We start from the raw sequence: 18,845 nt of genomic DNA, 5'->3' as shown, positions 1-18,845 counted from the left end.
TAACCATGTTGTAGCCTGAGAAAGGCTAAACCATATCAAAGAATACATTTATTAACTACATTATCTCATTTAGCTCTAGCTTTTATAAACAACAAAAAATATGTATTGTTCAGTCGTTGAACCAGGGACCCTGCGGTCGTGAGTCAACTGCTTTCCAACTGAGCCACAGCACACACACTAAAACACTGGACGATATTTATTCCTGTATTTATTCATTTACTTATTCATGTTTTTATTCCTACATTTATTTATGCTTGTATCCATTTACGTAGGACATGTTCCGACCTCGATATAAGTGAGGGTCTGAGCTCTTTTGATTCCATCGTGTCACCGGGCCCGGGTACAGGAGGGATAATATGGTTCTTATTATACATCCATTGGTATTATGAGCGTTGTGGTTCAACGGTTCAACCAATCTGAATCACTTCGTGAAGCAGTCACGTGGTATCGACAGGCAGCGAGGCTTCGTTTGTCATCGATGACGTCACTGGCCCAAAACGATACAAGCCTCGATACATGCTTCACAAAAAGCTTCGACACACGCTCCGAAGTCTCGGCGCAATACGTAACATTACTAGAAGAGAGAGGCCTCTGGTGTGGGGACTGCTGTGTTTCTGCCTCTCATCCTAGGATGCCTACTTAAACATTTGATGTGTTGGTTATAATAAATCCTATGGATTCGATGATTTTAAAAAGGTGTCTTTCGTGTTCTATTTGGGTCAGTGGTGGAAATTTGTTAGCCCCATAGGGCCATTTTAAGGGTGGGGCGTAACACTTTGCAGACCCATATTAATACTCCTGGTCATACAGTTGGAGATTTCTTGCAGTTTACGATTATTTCAACAAGCAAATGATCTTTTAGTGTTTAAATAGAACTCTTTATTTTCTCTCTCCACTCCTTTTTTACTTGTTTGAATGTTTTGTTACAGCTCTTCTGTCAAGCATGTTGGCATTTTGTTACGCCTTTCTTCTCAGCCACATTTTCCTCCCTTAAAATGTCATAAAATATGTCTCAAATATGTGGAGGTAGCTGCACAGTAGCTACAATAAGTGATGTCAGACAATCAGGCACACAGCGGGAAAAAAAACAAAGTTGAAGATTATTTTTTATTAATCTCTGAATTGGAAGCTGAGTCAAGATAGTATACAATGTACATATTTTCAACCTAACATTTTTAAATAAAACAAAAGAAAGCAAAAAACATATGCAACTTCTAAAATGTTGAGAAAATGAAAGCACTACATGAGCAAAACAAAGAATACAAAAAAGATGTCCATGAATAAAGAGTCACTGACTGTTCTAGGGTTCTGTAAAAATCTGCTGGATGTTTAGGTTCAACAACAATGTAACAAACTCCATATTGGACATCAGAAAGTCTTTCATCATAGCCTCAAACTCATCTGTTCAGAGTGCACCTTCACCCATAAAATATTGGGACAAAAAGTGTTTATGCTTATCTTTAAATGTAATCATTAATCAGTTGAACACATTTTGAAGAAGTTTATGTACATTTTGACTCGTAGGAATTACTGTTGTTGAAGTCGCTAAATAAAAAAAGAAATCATACAACTGAAGGATTAAGAACAATGTTATTCCCTATTTCGCTGGAATTTATCAACACCTGCCAACATCTCACCTTTTCAATACGTTACAACCTCTATGGTTACAACAAATATTGCTTCAAATAATGAATTAACAAAAACTCAGCATAAAGTGCATCATTTACTGTCTTGTATTAAAACGAATAACTCGGCTGAGCTCTAACGTTAACGGCCCGTCCTCACTACAGCTTCAAAAAAAGCTTGGAGCTGGGCGTGTGGGAAGCTTGACCAACAACCAGTCACATGAATCTCCCTCCCCTGACACACAAGCAGCGGTTTGATTGGCTAGAGCTTGTACTGGCATATGATTTGATTGGCTGACGCTTCCACCGAAAGCTTCAGAAGCTTCAAAAGTTGAACATTGCTCAACTTTTGCAGCCTGAAACGCCAGGAAAGCTCCGCTCTGCTTCCCACAATGCAGTTCGGCAAAAAGTGACGTCACCCCATTCAAGGTGAATGGGCAGAAGAGTTGGAAACCGCTTTTGAAGCTGTCGAAGCTGTAGTGTGGACGGGCCGTTATACATATGTCATCTTTAAATAACAAATAAGCCATGTGTATTTCTGTAAGTCTAACGACACGTGTTGTCCTCTCATTTGGTTATGTTCACTGAACTGTAAAACAGTCATAATGTGTCAGCTTCCTTGCTGTGTCCTGTACGCAGGTAACCAAAAGATGAATAAGTTATTGGATCCTGTACTTAAGTAAACATTTAAAAAATAAGTCGAAAGCTCTGCTGCAAGTATAAATTCTGTATTGAAAATGTTACTTAAAGGTGGGGTAGGTACGTTTCAGAAACCGGCTCGAGTGCACTAAAATTTGAAAGTACACAGCCGAAAAGAATCCGCCCCTTCCTTCAGACTTCCTTACAGAGCACCTCCTCCAACACACATGAACGCGCACATGATGTCAGCAGACTGGTGAAAGTGGCCGCCTGTTGCTGGCGAGTCATTGAAGTACTGCTGCAATGCACGCCCAATGAGGGCACGAGATACATTTGTACGTGCACGAGATGGAAGGCTGACAGACAGGGCGGCAATCCAATCCAATTGGTTGTACTTTACGGGTTCCACAGATGACATTTTTTTATGGATTTTTTGTCAAAGCACTTAAGATATTCATTGCTATCGGGATGTTAAGAGTATTCCATGGAATATAACAAAAAGTGTATCTCGAGCTGGTTTCTGAAACTTACCACCTTTAAGTGAAAATACAAAAGTATAAGCATCAAAGTATACTGAAAGAACCAATAGTAAAATCACTTATTATGCAGAACGGCTATTTTTCAATGTATTATATACATTAAAATGTACTAAAAAATAGTACATTCAGTACACCAGAGTTGCAACATTTCTGGACAAAAGGAAATGTACTATTATTCCGTTTTTGCACTTATTTTTAAATTTTTTTTTTTAAAAAAAAGAATAGTTGCCAGGCGTGAGTAGAATATACCAGCATTAAATAATAGCAATTCTTCTTTTGGGGTTGTGACAACCCTGTGTTTGTCCATTGTATGGTGCTGTGTTTTAGTTTTTTCTTGCAGAGAACCAGGAGTGGAGTGCACCAGCTGGGCGTAAAAAAGTAGGGCTTAACTCTAACGTCGGGCTTAGCTACGTCCGACGTAGTGATTCGAATTTACACAGAGTGCACCAAGCCTGACTAGTCTCGGGCGTAGCTGCGCCTGGTCTTAAGATGCGCGTCCACGTGAAACAGTAATTGTTGCCAAGCAATGCCATTTTTCCATTTTACAGACTCAGAGGACCGCAGAGAAGAGGGAATTCCCACACCCACAGCGTCAGCGATGACTCAAGGGGAATCCCATATGGCCACACCCCGAAAGAGAAAGAGGGATTTGTCAGAGCTACAGTGGGAACTGACGGAGAAAGAAATCGGTGCTGAAGGGCCAATGAAACTTGTCTTATAGCCCGACATGCAGTTGTGCGATGAACATTAATCATGTCTCCCACAGTATTTTGAAAGGCCCCGTTCACGTAGAATCTGAGCGCAATCAGCACCTGCAAGGTTGGGGAGAGCACAGCGTTTCGATCTGATCCGTGCTGGAGTTGAGGGGAGATCTCCTCGATTAAATCAAAAAGGGCTTGTCTGCCGAAACGAAACCTCTATCAGTTCACTGTCTGAATAGATGTCCAGTGGGTTTGTTTGATCACGGACGACTCTTTCTCTTCTTAATGCCCTTTCATTGTTAAACATGTAAACAAGACGCCCTGCCATCGTTAATATCCTTCTTGCCTGTTTTACGTTACTATGGATACTAGTCTGTCTTTCCGATTTACGCCTGCTCCATACTGGTCGTAAAAGTTACACCCGGGCGCAACGCATACAGGGCTTAAGTCTAAGTGGTGCACTAGTCATAACTTTAGTTTGGTCTTAACCTTCGGTTCTACGTCGGACGTAGAGTTACGCCCAGCTGGTGCACTCCACTCCTGGAGACGATATTGTGTCCTGTAATCAGGAGAGATGAGGCCCCCCTGTGGCTCCAGCCTGGTAAAGAGCGCTGCAGATCATTCCCCTGCTCTCTCGCTGCCCCGTGCACCAAACCAGCCCTCCTCAGTTTCCATTTTGTTATTTGTGACCTTAACTTTTGTTGCAAGAAGGAGCCAGCTTGTAATTAATGGGGGGCTCGTCCGATCCACATTATAATTATTCCTGTGTCTTTGGGTTTTTAATCAGAATCATAATCTTGCTCTTCCACTGTATTTATGTCCAAAAATCTAGCCATGTGTTGAAGTCGGATGGAGCCTCGATGGACCCACTCCCTTACTTGAGTATCCTGACAGTGACAAAGAAAAAATACATTATTTCACAGAAATAAAAAAAAAATGTGTCGATTAATAACAATAGTTAAAAAAAACGCAGCTTTGTGAATGGTGCTGACCTGAAATAGGACCTGCATCACGCTGCAGTCGACCGCCTGCACCTCACTCCTCTGATAGACTCCATTTAACTGCACATTGAGCATCTGTCCAGCCTTGAACTGCGTTAAATGTGGGTACGGCCAGTCCTTCAGGTACCGCGCCATGAAGGCCTTATGAGGGTCGTCGGGAATGTCCTCTAAAATATCATCCACTGTAAGGAAAACAATGAATCACTCTTATTAAGGAAGCGTATGGTTTAGTTAGTGCTAGTTATAACTGCATCTCAATAGGTGCCAATATTCTTTATGCTGCCATGCTTCAAATGCATGCAACTGTGGCCATGTCACTTTTAATGAATATGCTCACTGTGATGTTTTTGCACAATACTTTTGTTGCATTCTAAATTAATTATCGGACGAGCATGTGAACTTGTGTAGTCAAGTGTTGTGAAGGAACCATGTGTACTTGATATGGACATCAGTATTGGTCAAATTATGTTATGCTTTGTATACAAAATAAAGCAAACAATATGTATATTTTTATATTTAGAACTGTTCCCAAAAACAGAATACCCCTAGTTAGTTGGTATTTCATCCAAAAAAGATGGTCAGTATGCATAATAAACAAGGTACTCTTTTGATAGTGCTTAATAGATGCTATTCTCCCACGACACATTGCCCCAAATAAAAGAAAAATCGAATAAAAGAGTGTGACAACAGCAAGACTTACATGGTCTGCACACCAGGTGAAATGAAGGTAAACCAAGATAGAGCGGCGTGTGATCATCTATGAAAACCAAGAACCTGGAAAAGAAAAAATAGGTTTAACATCAAACATATACTAAAGCATTTAGATTTTCTGTGAGGAGTAGGCGTGTCATGTCACTACTTTTGTTGGACGATAGATTGTTCAAGAATTAAACAATATTATATTTCATTAAAACAACTACTTACTTTGGCAGAGCAATAAATGTCTAATTCTTATGAATATCCAGATATCAGAATTGGAAGTTGAAAAAAAATGATAAAATATAATACGAGGTTATGTCCATGAATTGATAACGTAATTATTGGAACAGGCTTAGTGGTGAGACATGGACATGGGTATAAAACCACACACCTCAGGCGGTTCTTTCTGCTGGGGAGCTCTGACAAAACTCCGGGCCGGAACTTGTGATCTGGAAACCGGACCACCACACGGGCCCCGACATACAGCTGCTCCAGATCGGGTATGGTGTCAAAGGCAATGTGGTGGCCGGACACCAGGCTTCTCCCCTTCTGTTCAAAACAAACTTTGTACTTCAACCGCCCATCTTCTGTAAACAAAGACAGTCCAAGAATGAAATCAGAACAGTCATTTTTTTCCCCGTCTACAGTGTTCTTCAAATAAAATACAAGAGTTTCTGCTCTACCACTGCCTAGATCGGTTAGTATTAATGTGTAACTTTGATGTTCTGAAAGGGTCCCTTCGGATTTACCAAAGTCACACAATAACACAAAAAACGAACTGCTTGTTAAATGTATGGTTTTGTCAATGGAGCCTAGTGGCTGTCAAGAGAGCACAGATAACAACTATAGCTTCCTGTGGGAAAGGGCTGTATACGTCCAGGTAAAGCAGTCAAAAATATAGCTACATTTAAACTGATATTGATCTTTCAGGTGGCTAGAATGCATTTTGCTGCTGCCTCCACTCACAAAAGTACACTGAACAAAAATATAAACGCAACACTTTTGTTTTTGCTGAGATGAACTCAAAGATCTAAAACAATTTCTATATACACAAAATAACCATTTCTCTCAAATATTGTTCACAAATCTGAAAAAATCTGTGATAGTGAGCACTTCTCCTTTGCCGAGATAATCCATCCCACCTCACAGGTGTGGCATATCAAGATGCTGATTAGACAGCATGATTATTGCACAGGTGTGCCTTAGGCTGGCCACAATAAAAGGCCACTCTGAAACGTGCGTTTTTGCTTTATTGGGGGGGCAAAAATGCACACCTGTGCTATAATCATGCTGTCTAATCAGCATCTTGATATGCCACACCTGTGAGGTGGGATGGATTATCTCTGCAAAGGAGAAGTGCTCACTATCACAGATTTTTTTCAGATTTGTGAACAATATTTGAGAGAAATGGTTATTTTGTGTATATAGAAATTGTTTTAGTGTAGTTATGCTAAAACAATGTCGGACACCGTAATCTTCTCTGGTCCCCCCCCCAATCTGATCAATGATGACATGTATAGCCGCATGTCATCATTTCAGCGCTGGTTGTCTTGATGGTGTCCAGCAAACAATGTGGGCTTCGTAAATAATTGGACAGCCTTCTGGGGAAAACCTGGTCTGATTAATAGGGACGGCATTCATCCTACTTTGGAAGGTGCAAATCTCATTTCGGAAAACATTTCAGGGCTTTGTGGACTTAATCCATGACAAACTGGAGTTGAGACCAGGAGGCGGAGTCGCAGTCTTACACGCTTCTCTGCGCTCTCTCCTAGGCAGTCATCCATAGGAATCCCGAACCCAATAAAATACCCAATATTAGCGGTGTGTGTGTCTGCCCAAGGACAATTTAAGGTAAAACCTAATAGAGGTGTCATACATAATAACCTAATAAAAGTAAATGTAACAACTACTACAGTGCAACAAAACAGGAAGATTAAATGTGGTCTCTTAAACATAAGATCTCTAGCATCTAAAGCAATATTGGTAAATGATTTAATATCAGATTATAATATTGATATATGCTATATATTAGATTCTGTTGGTTTTTGTCAGAGTGTAAATAAACCAACCCACTAATATAAATCACACTCTCGACCTTGTTCTGATTTATGGTATTGAAATTGAGCAACTATTAGGCGAACCGCATAATCCTGCTTTATCCGACCAAGTCTTAGTAACTTTTGAAGTACTGTTACTAGACTACAAAGCATTAATCAAAAGCTCCTGCAGCAGAAACCTATCTGTTAGTGCTATAGCCACATTTAAGGAAGAGATTCCACCAATACTTAACTCGATAGCATGTCTGCATGTAAGGGAGGAAACTTATACAAAATGTACACCACCCCAAATTGATCATGTTGTTGATAGTGCTATAGATGCGCTGCGAATAAAATTAGACTCTGTTGCTCCTTTGAAAAAGAAGAAAATAAAACAACATAGATTAGCTCCATGGCATAATGCCGAAACCCGCAAAATAAAGCAAAAGTCGAGACAACTTGAAAGGATATGGCGTTCCACTAAACTTGAAGAATCTCGTTTAATTTGGCATATTACTCTCAATGAATATAAGAAAGCACTGCGTAAAGTGAGAGCAGCCTACTACTCCATTAATAGATGAGAATAAGAATAATGCAAGATTTCTTTTCAGCACTGTAGCCAGGCTGACAGAGAGCCATAGCTCGATTGAGCCTTCCATTTCCATAGCACTCAGTAGTACTGATTTTATGTGCTTTTTTAACGATAAAATTGTTACTCTTAGAAACAAAATTAATGACCTCTTGCCTTTAACCAGTATAGTGTTATCAACAGCTCCCGGAAACGCAAGTTCTAATATTACACTAGATAGTAAACTAGAATGCTTTTCAGCCATAAACCTTGAACAATTAAATTCAATGATTCTCTCTTCTAACCCATGAACGTGCATGTTAGACCCAATTCCAACTAAGCTGTTGAAGGAAGTTTTTACATTAATTAGTACTTCTTTATTAAATATTATGAATATGTCTTTATTATCAGGCTATGTTCCACAATCATTCAAAGTAGCAGTGATAAAACCGCTTCTTAAAAAGCACAACCTCGATCCAGAGGTGTTAGCCAACTATAGACCTATTTCTAATCTTCCGTTCCTCTCAAAAATTCTCGAGAAAGCGGTCGCAAAACAGTTGTGTGATTACTTAAAAAACAATGATTTATTTGAAGATTTTCAGTCTGGCTTTAGAACACATCATAGCACAGAGACAGCTCTGGTTAAAGTCACAAATGACATTCTAATAGCCTCAGACAAGGGACTTGTCTCTATTCTTGTTTTGCTCGATCTCAGTGCTGCATTTGATACTATCGACCATGATATCTTATTGCAAAGACTAGAACACTTAGTTGGCATACAGGGAACTGCTTTAGGCTGGTTTAGGTCCTATCTATCTGAACGCTCTCAGTTTGTACGTGTCAATGATAAATCTTCCACGCAAACCAAAGTTAGCCATGGAGTGCCACAGGGCTCAGTGATCGGGCCTATTTAGTTCACATTGTATATGCTTCCTTTAGGCAATATTATAAGGAATCATTCTGTAAACTTTCATTGTTATGCGGATGATACTCAACTATATTTATCAATAAAGTCTGATGAAATTAATCATCTAAATTAGGGGTCGACCGATAATCGGCTCGGCCGTTTCTCTGGCTGCAGTCACCACTCTGTGTGTACACGAGCAATGTCCCACCCACAGCGCTATCTGATAGGCTATTACTGAAGATTTTCCGGGCGGGAGCCAGCCAGAGAGGCGGGACCTTCTCAGATTACAGGCAGGTGCGAAAGAACGCAGACACAGATTGAAGCAAGCAGCAGCGCTGAGCGGCAGAGCCATACATGTGTTAAACCGAAGTTCAATAAACATCCCTATCCCCTATGCTGAAGTTGCAAAAACACCACGATCTTATGATCCAATTCTATCAGTTTCCCAGTTACACAGGGACGCGGGAAGTCAGTCAGAGTTGGGGGTGCGTGCAGCGTCTCCCAGCGGAGTAACTGTGGTGCGGAGGGGAGGGGAGGGGCTGCGAGTGGAGCCTCGCAGTTTTTCAGGTTGATATGAGAAGCTCATTAGCTAGCCAACATGTATCTAGCAAATGTTTAGCAAAATATTAGAAGTGAGGCTACTAGACTAACGTTAGGTCTACTGTAATAGCCTCACTTTTAATAGTTTGCAAAACATTAGCTAGCACTAGTGTTTTGCAGTTGCTAGCAGCTTATTGGGATTTTATGCTAGATAGACAGATATAATAAATTAAGCATTATTGTTAGTTAAGCATGTCAGCCTGCAGCCCCACTTCTTGTCTCTCTCTCTAACTCATTGCAGATGACTGCACTAAAGAAAAGGGCACAGAGAGGAAACCAGTTGTAAGATGTTTAAAAGTTAATTAAACATAATATATGCTTAAATGCATTTCAAAGAAGTTGTGTTGAGTTGTGTTGGAGTTTGTGTTATTCTACATTTTGACACCAAGATTTTCTGATTTTACTGCAAATGTATATCGGTTCCAAATATCGGTTATCGGTCTCCTTGATTACTAATAATCGGTATCGGCCTTGAAAAAGCCATATCGGTCGATCCCTAATCTAAATAAAATTCAAGACTGCATCAAGGACTTAAAAACGTGGATGACCTTACATTTTTTTATGTTAAACACGACCAAAACTGAAGTTATTGTACTTGGCCCGAAGAATCTACGAAACAAATTATCTAAAGATATACTAACTATGGATGGCATTCATTTGGCCTCCAGTGAGACTGTAAGGAATCTTGGTGTTATATTTGATCAGGATTTATCCTTTAACGCCCACATAAAATCAATTTCAAGGACTGCCTATTTCCATCTATGTAACATTGCAAAAATCAGGCATATCTTGCCTCAAAACGATGCAGAGAAACTAGTCCATGCACTTGTTACTTCAAGGCTGTATTATTGTAACTCTTTATTATCAGGGTGTACCAAGAAGTCAGTCAAGTCGCTTCAGCTGATTCAAAATGCTGCAGCTCGTGTACTAACCAGAGTTAGGAAAAGGGACCACATTACTCCTGTTCTGGCTGCCTTACACTGGCTCCCTATAGAATACAGGATAGAATTTAAAATTCTTCTTCTCGCCTACAAAGCCCTTAATGGGCAGGCGCCATCTTACCTTAAAGAACTCATTATACCCTACTGTCCTATTAGGGCATTGCGTTCTAAGAATGCAGGGTTGTTGGTTGTTCCTAGAATCTCTAAAAGTACAATGGGAGCCAGAGCCTTTTCTTATCAAGCTCCACATTTGTGGAATCAGCTTCCAGTTTGTGTTCGGGCAGCAGACACCCTATCCGTTTTTAAGAGTGCGCTTAAGACCTTCCTTTTTGATAAAGCTTATAGTTAGGGCTGATTAGATTCAGCCCTAGTTTTGCTGATATAGGCTTAGTTTGTCGGGGGACATCTTACTTCTTCCTTTTCTCTGTCTATACCTGTGTACTCTCATGTTCCGATTAACCCAGCTTCCCCAAATTTCTTTCTTTTTGGTGTCTATATACGCTGGGATCCGGAGTCATGGATGATCCTGCGGTCCTGTGTCCTGGATTGCGAGCCCTGGATCTTGAGTCATGGCTGTGGTCCTGGATGGATATCCTCGTGGATTCATCTTCTTATTACAGACACATGCATTTCCAAACATTTAGACTACCTATGTTGCAAATGTATTATCTTTTCAATTTACACACGGCATCTATTGCACGTCTGTCTGTCCTGGGAGAGGGATCCCTCCTCTGTTGCTCTCCCTGAGGTTTCTCCCATTTTTCCCTTTAAACTGTGGGTTTTCTCCGGAAGTTTTTCCTTGTACGATGTGAGGGTCTAAGGACAGAGGGTGCCGTATTGTCATACTGATATTCTGTACAAACTGTGAAGTCCACTGAGACAAGTGTGTGATATTGGGCTATATAAATAAACATTGATTGATTGATTGATTTTAGATCTTTGAGTTCATCTCATGAAAAATGGGAGCAAAAACAAAAGTGTTGCATTTATATTTTTGTTCAGTGTATATTTGCTCCGGTGGCGGTACTCCTATCTGCGTGCCAACCGTAATGTACTATAAGTATTAAACTCACTATGGATAAGCACTTCATAAAAGCCATCTTCAAATAATACGCATATCTCTATTATTAAAGACCTGGGTGTTATGTGTGTGCACATTTCGCTCCTTGAAAATCGAATTTCTTACCCTTTGTTACGATATCCACTATTTTTCCCCGTTGCCATTTCATCGTCTTCCTCTTGGCCAGGATCATCATGCCCACTGCGACCTCTTTTTCTGGCAAGTTAGGACGGACCTTGGTGGTTTCAGTGGAGCAATGCGCAAAAGCCGATGACACTATTATAGGGGCTTGTTCTGAAACAGTGACAAACAAAAATGTGTAAATTAAAACCAACGAGCTAGAAAGATTTTAAGATATGAATGGCTGGTCACAGGATTTTCAGAGAAATGTCCTGGAAAAGGCCCATTTAAAATGGGTTTTTATGTAGGTGGCAATAATTACCATTGTCGTTTCTGCTGGAGTTCTTTTTTTGAGTTTTCCGTTTGTTGTTTGAGAGTGAGAAATCAGAATCACTAGAATCATCGTCTTGTTCCCACAGCATATCAGAGTCAGAGCTACTGCAGGAGTCGTCTTCACTGTAGAACTGCTGTGGCGTCGGTGGTCGCAGAGCGCTGATCTTATAGTCAGGGAGTCGGGTCAAGACCACCACAGCGGTTTTTATTAAACTGAGAGGGTCACAGCTGTCCTTCAATTGTGTCTCCTTGTTGGGACTTTCACTTGTGGAGGGAACAGACTCACAAGGAGAGTCAGACATGTTTTCTGAAAAGAAAAAAAGCATGGGTGAAATTGTGCCTTACAACAAAAAAGATTTACAGCAAAGATGATTTTGTTCCAGAGCTGCAGAAATTAGTGAATGAAAACCTTTGTTATAAATAATCGTTGTGACATTTTCAAGCAAACATGCCAAAGATTTGCTAGCTCCCGTTTCCTAAATAAGTAGAGTGTCTGTACTATTTATCATTTAAAGACTAAACTTTCTCACGAATAAGACACATATTTGCAAATATTGTCATTTAAAAAAAAAAAAAATGTTGTCAAGTTCCTAGTTCGGTACCATACAGACAATGATGTGTACAAATTCTCTGCCAGTGAATATTATATATCGTAAGTACGTTTATTTAGGTACCGTACTTAAAATGTTATGGTACTTCAACTTTGTTTGAGTATTTCCATCTCATGCTACTCTATACTTTACGCTACTACATTCAAAGTTAAATATTGTACTTTTTCTCTACTACATTTATTCGAGCCACCTTTAGTGTGAATTGATTCCCAATCTACAGTTTATCTATAAAGTAATTCGATTGTCTCCAACTTTACCAGCTGCATGAAAACACAATAATACATCAATAAAAGTCGGACAATAAATATAATAAATAATACTATTTTGGAAATAGAGTGGCGAAGTCCCTCCCCTTCCGGGGGAGCTCCATGGGACCTTATTTCGGAAAAATTATGTATTGAAATCAATGGAGAGAGAAAGATTATCTTTCAATCCCATTTGAATTGTGTCACAAATTACACATATGATGTTTGTCAATTTAAAAGATAATTTTGCAAGTCAAAAAAAGAAAAATTTGTTGTAAAACTGTGTAACACATTTTTTTGTGTGAAACGCTCAATGAACTACATCTCTGGTCTCGCAGACTCTCACAACAACACACGTCACCAAGATGGCCGTCACTACTGTCTTGTCAAAAAAGGGATTGACTACCCTTACTATCAACACAATGAAACACGTCCAGAAGAATGCAAAGCTGCCTGCCTTCCTTTGATTCTCTCTGAACTGCCTGGTCTTTTTAATGTCAACCATTTGTGCAGATAGCATGAAGTAGGACAGATCGCCGGTGCTAATGTATCGTTAGCATTAGCATTTCTCCCCCGGGGTTAAATGGTGTATTATAGAATGATCACACCAGTGTGACAGTACTCTTCAAAGGGTTCACGAAATATGACTACTACTCTTACTGTTTAATATTTTGGGTTACTTTATGTTACTTCATGTTAAGGCTAATAAAAATGACAAGGCTAAGACTGTAATGCTAACTAACGTGCTTGCTACTAGCTAAGTAGCTAACTTGATCCAGCGAGCCACTCCTGGTCCTTTCATCAGACGGGTAGCGAAAGAACGAGCAAGACCCATTGCTGGAATGATAAAAACCTAGTACTAAGCACACAGGCATCTTGTTAAAGTTATCTTAGCTATCTCTTATATTTAGCGGAGGAAAACAATTGTGACATCAGTTATGACATCACTTACGCCACTCTGGGATTTGTAGTCTTTCTAGTATTTGTATTATATGTCTTATATTTCAACAGTTTTATGACAAACTGTGACTTTTTGACATGGAAATCATTTTTTAAGATTGACAAACATCATATGTGTAATTCGTGGCACAATAAAAAAATAGGCAACTAGAAAGATTACAAATCCCAGAGTCGCGTAAGTGATGTCACAATTGTTTTCCTCCACTGAGATAGCCAAGATCAGCGCCATATAGGTATAATCTATCTATATGGCGCTGGCTAAGATAACGTTAACAAGATGCCTGTGTGCTTAGTACCAGATTGTTATCATACCAGCAATGGGTCTTGCTCGTTCTTTCGCTTCCCGTCTGATGAAAGGACCAGGAGTGGCTGGATCAAGTTAGCTACCTAGCTAGTAGCTAGCACGTTAGTTAGCATTACAGCCTTGTCATTTTTATTAGCGTTAATATGAAGTAACATTAAGTGGAGGCGTGTGGTGTAGTGGGTTGGTGCATTGGTGTTCGGATCAGGGGGTCACAGGTTCAAACCCTACTGCAGTCAGTATGTCAGGGTTCCCGCGGGGTCTCAAAAAGTCTTAAATCTGATAATCTGAATTTAAGGCCTTAAAAAGGTCTAAAATATGACCAAAAAAATAGGAAAGGTCTTAAATATGATTTAGAACAGTGGTCACCAACCTTTTTAAGCCCAAGAGGCGAGATCCACCTATTGCCGAATTGAGTGAAAAAGACGGTGCTTCCAATTTGAGGCCTTTTATATAGGCTAATTGCATCTGAATTACTGTTACAATGAAGGCTCCATAATCAGCTCACAGCATATAGGCAGGGGTATTCTTGCTATTTTTTAAGAGTGGAGAGCGGACCTCACCTCCTCTAGGGGGGTCCGGGGGGATGATCCCCCGGGAAGATTTTTTTAAAATATTGAAGTTGAAAGCATCAATCTGGTGCACTTTAAGAGCAACATGAAGAAATCTATGGATACCTCTCTCAGTACTCATATGAAACAGAACTGTAAACAGATTTTCTGTTACTTTATGGATAGTTTACAAATCACTCCCCTTTTAAACTGTATTCTTGTTTTACTGCCATATAGTATTTCATACCTGTTTTTCATGTATTCTCTTATTGTTTGTATAACTATAATGATATGAAGGTGTGCCGCGGAAATAATCTTTTGAATAATTTGTGACAAAACCGTTATAAACACTCAAGAGTCCTTAAGCTCACCTGAGCCCCTCAGTCTGACAGGGGAGGACTCTCCTCCAGCTTGTTGTGGAAACAGCTCCTTATGTCCGTTAGTGCAGCTAGCTAACCAGATGCTAACATCACGGTCCCCGCTAACATCACGGTCCCCGCTAGCACCGGTCCCTCTCTCTCCTTATCACACTAAATGCGCTATTGCCACACACACACACACACACACACACAGAGCCGAGCTTGAATGACATAAGCTAGGGCTGAACGATATACCGCGTCATGGCGATAACCGCGATATGCGCAATATTCACACCGCAGGGACGTGCGGTTTTCTTCTTCTTTTTTTTAAAATGCTAACGCACTTTAGCACAGAATTCAAAATAAAGATACCCTTATTACTTATCGAAACTGCACATATAATATATCCGATTAACGCTGAGACTCCACAGATTATTTAAGTATAGTATCCAAGCGATCCGATCTCGCGACAGGGGAAGCAAACACAGACATCACAACACGTACCTTTTACGTCTCACCGTAGCTGTCAATCTGATCATTTTTATGTAAAAATCGGAGCACAAAAGTTAGCTGCTAATGGTAGCCACCAGAGTGTATGCAGCTTCCGGTTTTGGCTACGCGTCACTCTCACTCCTTATTTGGTAATGTGTGTATTAGACTGCCGCATAGCCAAGACTGGAAGCAGCAGCCACTCTGGTGGCTACCATTAGCAGCTAACTTTTGCTCTGCGATTTTTACATAAAAATGGAATTGTGGATTATAAATGGAATAATTTTTTTATACAGAGACGTTAAAAACCTATGGATTAACCGATTCAGCCGCGTTTCTCGTTTTAATGCCATTGAACACGTCTTTTGATCAGATTGACAGCTACGGTGAGACGATCTCCCTAGAAGCTCCGTAAAGGTACGTGTTGTGATGTCTGTGTTTGCTTCCCCTGTCGCGAGTTCGGATGACTCAGTGATGATACTATATACCTAAATAATCTGTGGAACCTCAGCTTTAATCGGATATCTTGTATGTGCAGCTACGATAAGTAATAAGGGTACTTTTAGCATTTTTCGCTCAGGGGTCATTTAGATGCTTCTTATGAGACTTGTGTTATGTTTTGGTAAAAATGGTTTGTATCGTCAGTTAGCTGAGATTATTCCCGTTAATCTGGTATAACACATTAATAGGTTCTTAAATATTAAGAGACACAGTGTCGTGAAAAAAAAAGTAAAGTACCCACCGGGACCTTGGGGCTTAACAGGTTAAAAAAAACGCAATATATAATGGGGAACAAAAAACCGCAATGTCATTTTTTTCCAATATCGTGCAGTCCTAACACAAGCACACGTGTATTTCCATGCAACTCTCTGATTGGTCTGGTGACTTGCCTCTGTTGCATTCACTGAACACGGGAAATTGCAGTCCTGCCGTCCTCTCTTGTGTCAGGATGATGTTCACGTAAAGCACGGTTAATGTATTATATTATTGAGGTGTCTCAAATATACGTCAATCAAGTGGCACCTGTTAACGGGGTGGTGGATGATAGGTTTACACCTAAAAACGTATTTTTCAAACATTATTATTTTTATTTGATTTTATTATTATTACTTTTTTTTTTAGCGGTCCGCGATCTACCCGCACCACACTCGCGATCGACCGGTCGATCGACTGGTTGGCGACCACTGATTTAGAAGGTCTTAAAAATTATCGGATTTGAAAGGTACTTCTGTGTTGCGATCTCATCTAAAATGTGTTTTGGGGGAAATGTCCGTGCTGCAAAGTAACCAGTACAGTAAAGGCCCTGACACAACAACCCGATTTTGGGAGTGAGAGGCCGTCAGAGGCTGTCGGGCATTCGCGGCGCCGTAGTCAGGTTGGTGTGTCCTGCACCGTCTGCCGTGACACGCTTTATTTGGACTGCCTGACCCGATGCATGGCCGATTCAACATCAGTCGGACCAAGCAATCACTCTGATTGGCTGTTCAGCTAGCGAATCAGAAGCGAAACGGAAGTGAGGGACGTAAACAAACGATTTAAGAAGTCACACACAGACCAGTGTTGCCAACTTGGCGACTTTGTCGTTAAATTCGGCGGCTTTCCAAACCCTCTGGCTACTTATTTTTGTCAAAAGCGACTAACGACTGATCTAACGACTTGTAATGGTGTTATTAGGGACTTTTCTGGTGTTTGGAGACTCACGTATTGTTCTGCAGTTAACGATCTGCCGTGAGCCCCTCAGCCCTCCCATAGTACTGACAGGCGCGCAGACTTTGCCTCCCACAGCAGCTCAGCTGCAGTCAGAGCAGAAAGGAGACAGCCACACTCTCCCGCGTCGAGACAGCTTCAGTCACTTAATCACCTCGTCCACTGTGTGTGTGCCTCTCTGTGACAAGCTAAACATCCACGTAGGTCATCATGTCACAGTCTAAACTGTATTTACAAAAGTACAGAAAGGAGTGGGAATCAAACCCTGAGTTTAAAGGATGGGGGAAGCCATTTATTGGACATGACACACGGGCATACTATACTGCCTTTATTGTAAGGGATATTTCTACTAAAAACTACTCAAACTATTTCTACTTTCTACTATAATACATGATCAAATATGTCTTGATTATATTTTGTAGTGTTTGGAATCTTCAAAGTTAACTGAAGTTATCAAATAAATGTAATGTAAAACTGAATCAAACCATAAACAAGGTGGCCTGTTGGGATTACTATATATATATATATATATATATATATATATCTGCATTATTTTATCCCACTTTATGCTTTGCTCTTGCTGCTTATTTTACACTGATTTTATATCTTACTGATGTAAAGCACTTTGAACTGCAATCCCCTGTATGAAAGGTGCGATACAAATAAAGTTATTATTAGTATTAGTATTTTAATGTTGTAGCTGTTACTATAACCAATACTAAGGCTGCAACTGACAGTTATGTAGGCACATTGTTATTGTTTCTTATCGCTAACCCCTCTTATGGCTGATCGCTCCAGTGCCGCACGAAACATGTTTTCGATGGACGAGAGGGAAATGGAACGCACACGCTACTTGTTGTTTGTTTATATCATGCAGTCTGTTCTTCTTCTCTGTCTTCCGGTTGTTGCCTCTTTTGAATGACGAATACACACTACCGCCGCCTGCTGGTAAGGAGAGTTATTGCCACTCATGCACTGATGTCTTTGCGGTGTGTTCCCGTGCGACACATGGCCAAGACGCAGGAGGACACGGCGACGCAATAGTCGGCTTCGGCGAGTTCTCTGGTGTCTGCTTGGTGTGTCAGGGCCTTAAGAGCCATTCAGTTCCCCCCAACAATTTGTATTGAAATAAATCAACATGGAACCAGTAATCACTAACTTTGTTTCCCCCGGCCCCTTATCGGAGAACACCCAGCTAGTAACCTAGCAACCAAGCTTCAGCTAGCTGCAGTCAGAAACTCATGTATCTTCGAATGCACTTACAAATAAATATGGGGATGTGTAAGTTCAACCGTATTTAATTGGAAAACATCGAATTTAGTGCTTGGTTGAAACCAGTGGAGGGAACGTGTTTGAAGCCTGCTGCACCTTTTGCACACATAAAAAAATAGCGTTTGTTTTGCTAATGTAGCGTTCGCTAATGCAGCAGCTCCCACAATGACACCGGGAGTGGAGTGCACCAGCTGGACGTAAAAAAGTAGGGCTTAACTCTAACGTCGGGCTTAGCTATGTCCGACGTAGTGATTCGAATTTACACCGAGTGCACCAAGCCTGACTAGTCTCGGGCGTGGCTGCGCCTGGTCTTAAGATGCGCGTCCACGTAAATACACACGCGAAACAGTAATTGTTGCCAAGCAACGCCATTTTACCATTTTACAGACTCAGAGGACCGCAGAGAAGTGGGAATTCCCACACCCACAGCGTCAGCGATGACTCAAGGGGAATCCCAAATGGCCACACCCCGAAAGAGAAAGAGGGATTTGTCAGAGCTACAGCGGGAACTGACGGAGAAAGAAATCGTTCGTGTGGCGGTGGAGACCGTCAAATTGAGAGCGGAACACAAAACAATTCTG

At 40.7% G+C, this 18,845-nt stretch overlaps 1 protein-coding gene across 1 annotated transcript; it reads right to left on the bottom strand.

Moving 5' to 3' along the window:
- Window positions 1-1,088: 1,088 nt before the first annotated feature.
- Window positions 1,089-14,955, bottom strand: LOC117455584 (histone-lysine N-methyltransferase SETDB1-B-like). The gene is made up of 7 exons (XM_034095145.2): window positions 14,809-14,955; window positions 11,759-12,076; window positions 11,443-11,610; window positions 5,596-5,791; window positions 5,206-5,279; window positions 4,497-4,687; window positions 1,089-4,391 (listed from the first exon to the last, which is right to left on the bottom strand). Exons 2-7 carry the CDS (start codon window positions 12,069-12,071, stop codon window positions 4,284-4,286), a joined length of 1,050 nt encoding a protein of 349 aa, XP_033951036.1. The 5' UTR covers window positions 12,072-12,076; window positions 14,809-14,955; the 3' UTR covers window positions 1,089-4,283.
- Between the last annotated feature and the right edge of the window lie 3,890 nt (window positions 14,956-18,845).

The sequence above is a fragment of the Pseudochaenichthys georgianus genome, chromosome 11 (genome assembly GCF_902827115.2).
Source record: "Pseudochaenichthys georgianus chromosome 11, fPseGeo1.2, whole genome shotgun sequence".
Taxonomy (NCBI): domain Eukaryota; kingdom Metazoa; phylum Chordata; class Actinopteri; order Perciformes; family Channichthyidae; genus Pseudochaenichthys; species Pseudochaenichthys georgianus.
Note: the sequence above shows the minus strand (reverse complement) of the source record. Positions and strands in the feature narration are given on the sequence as shown.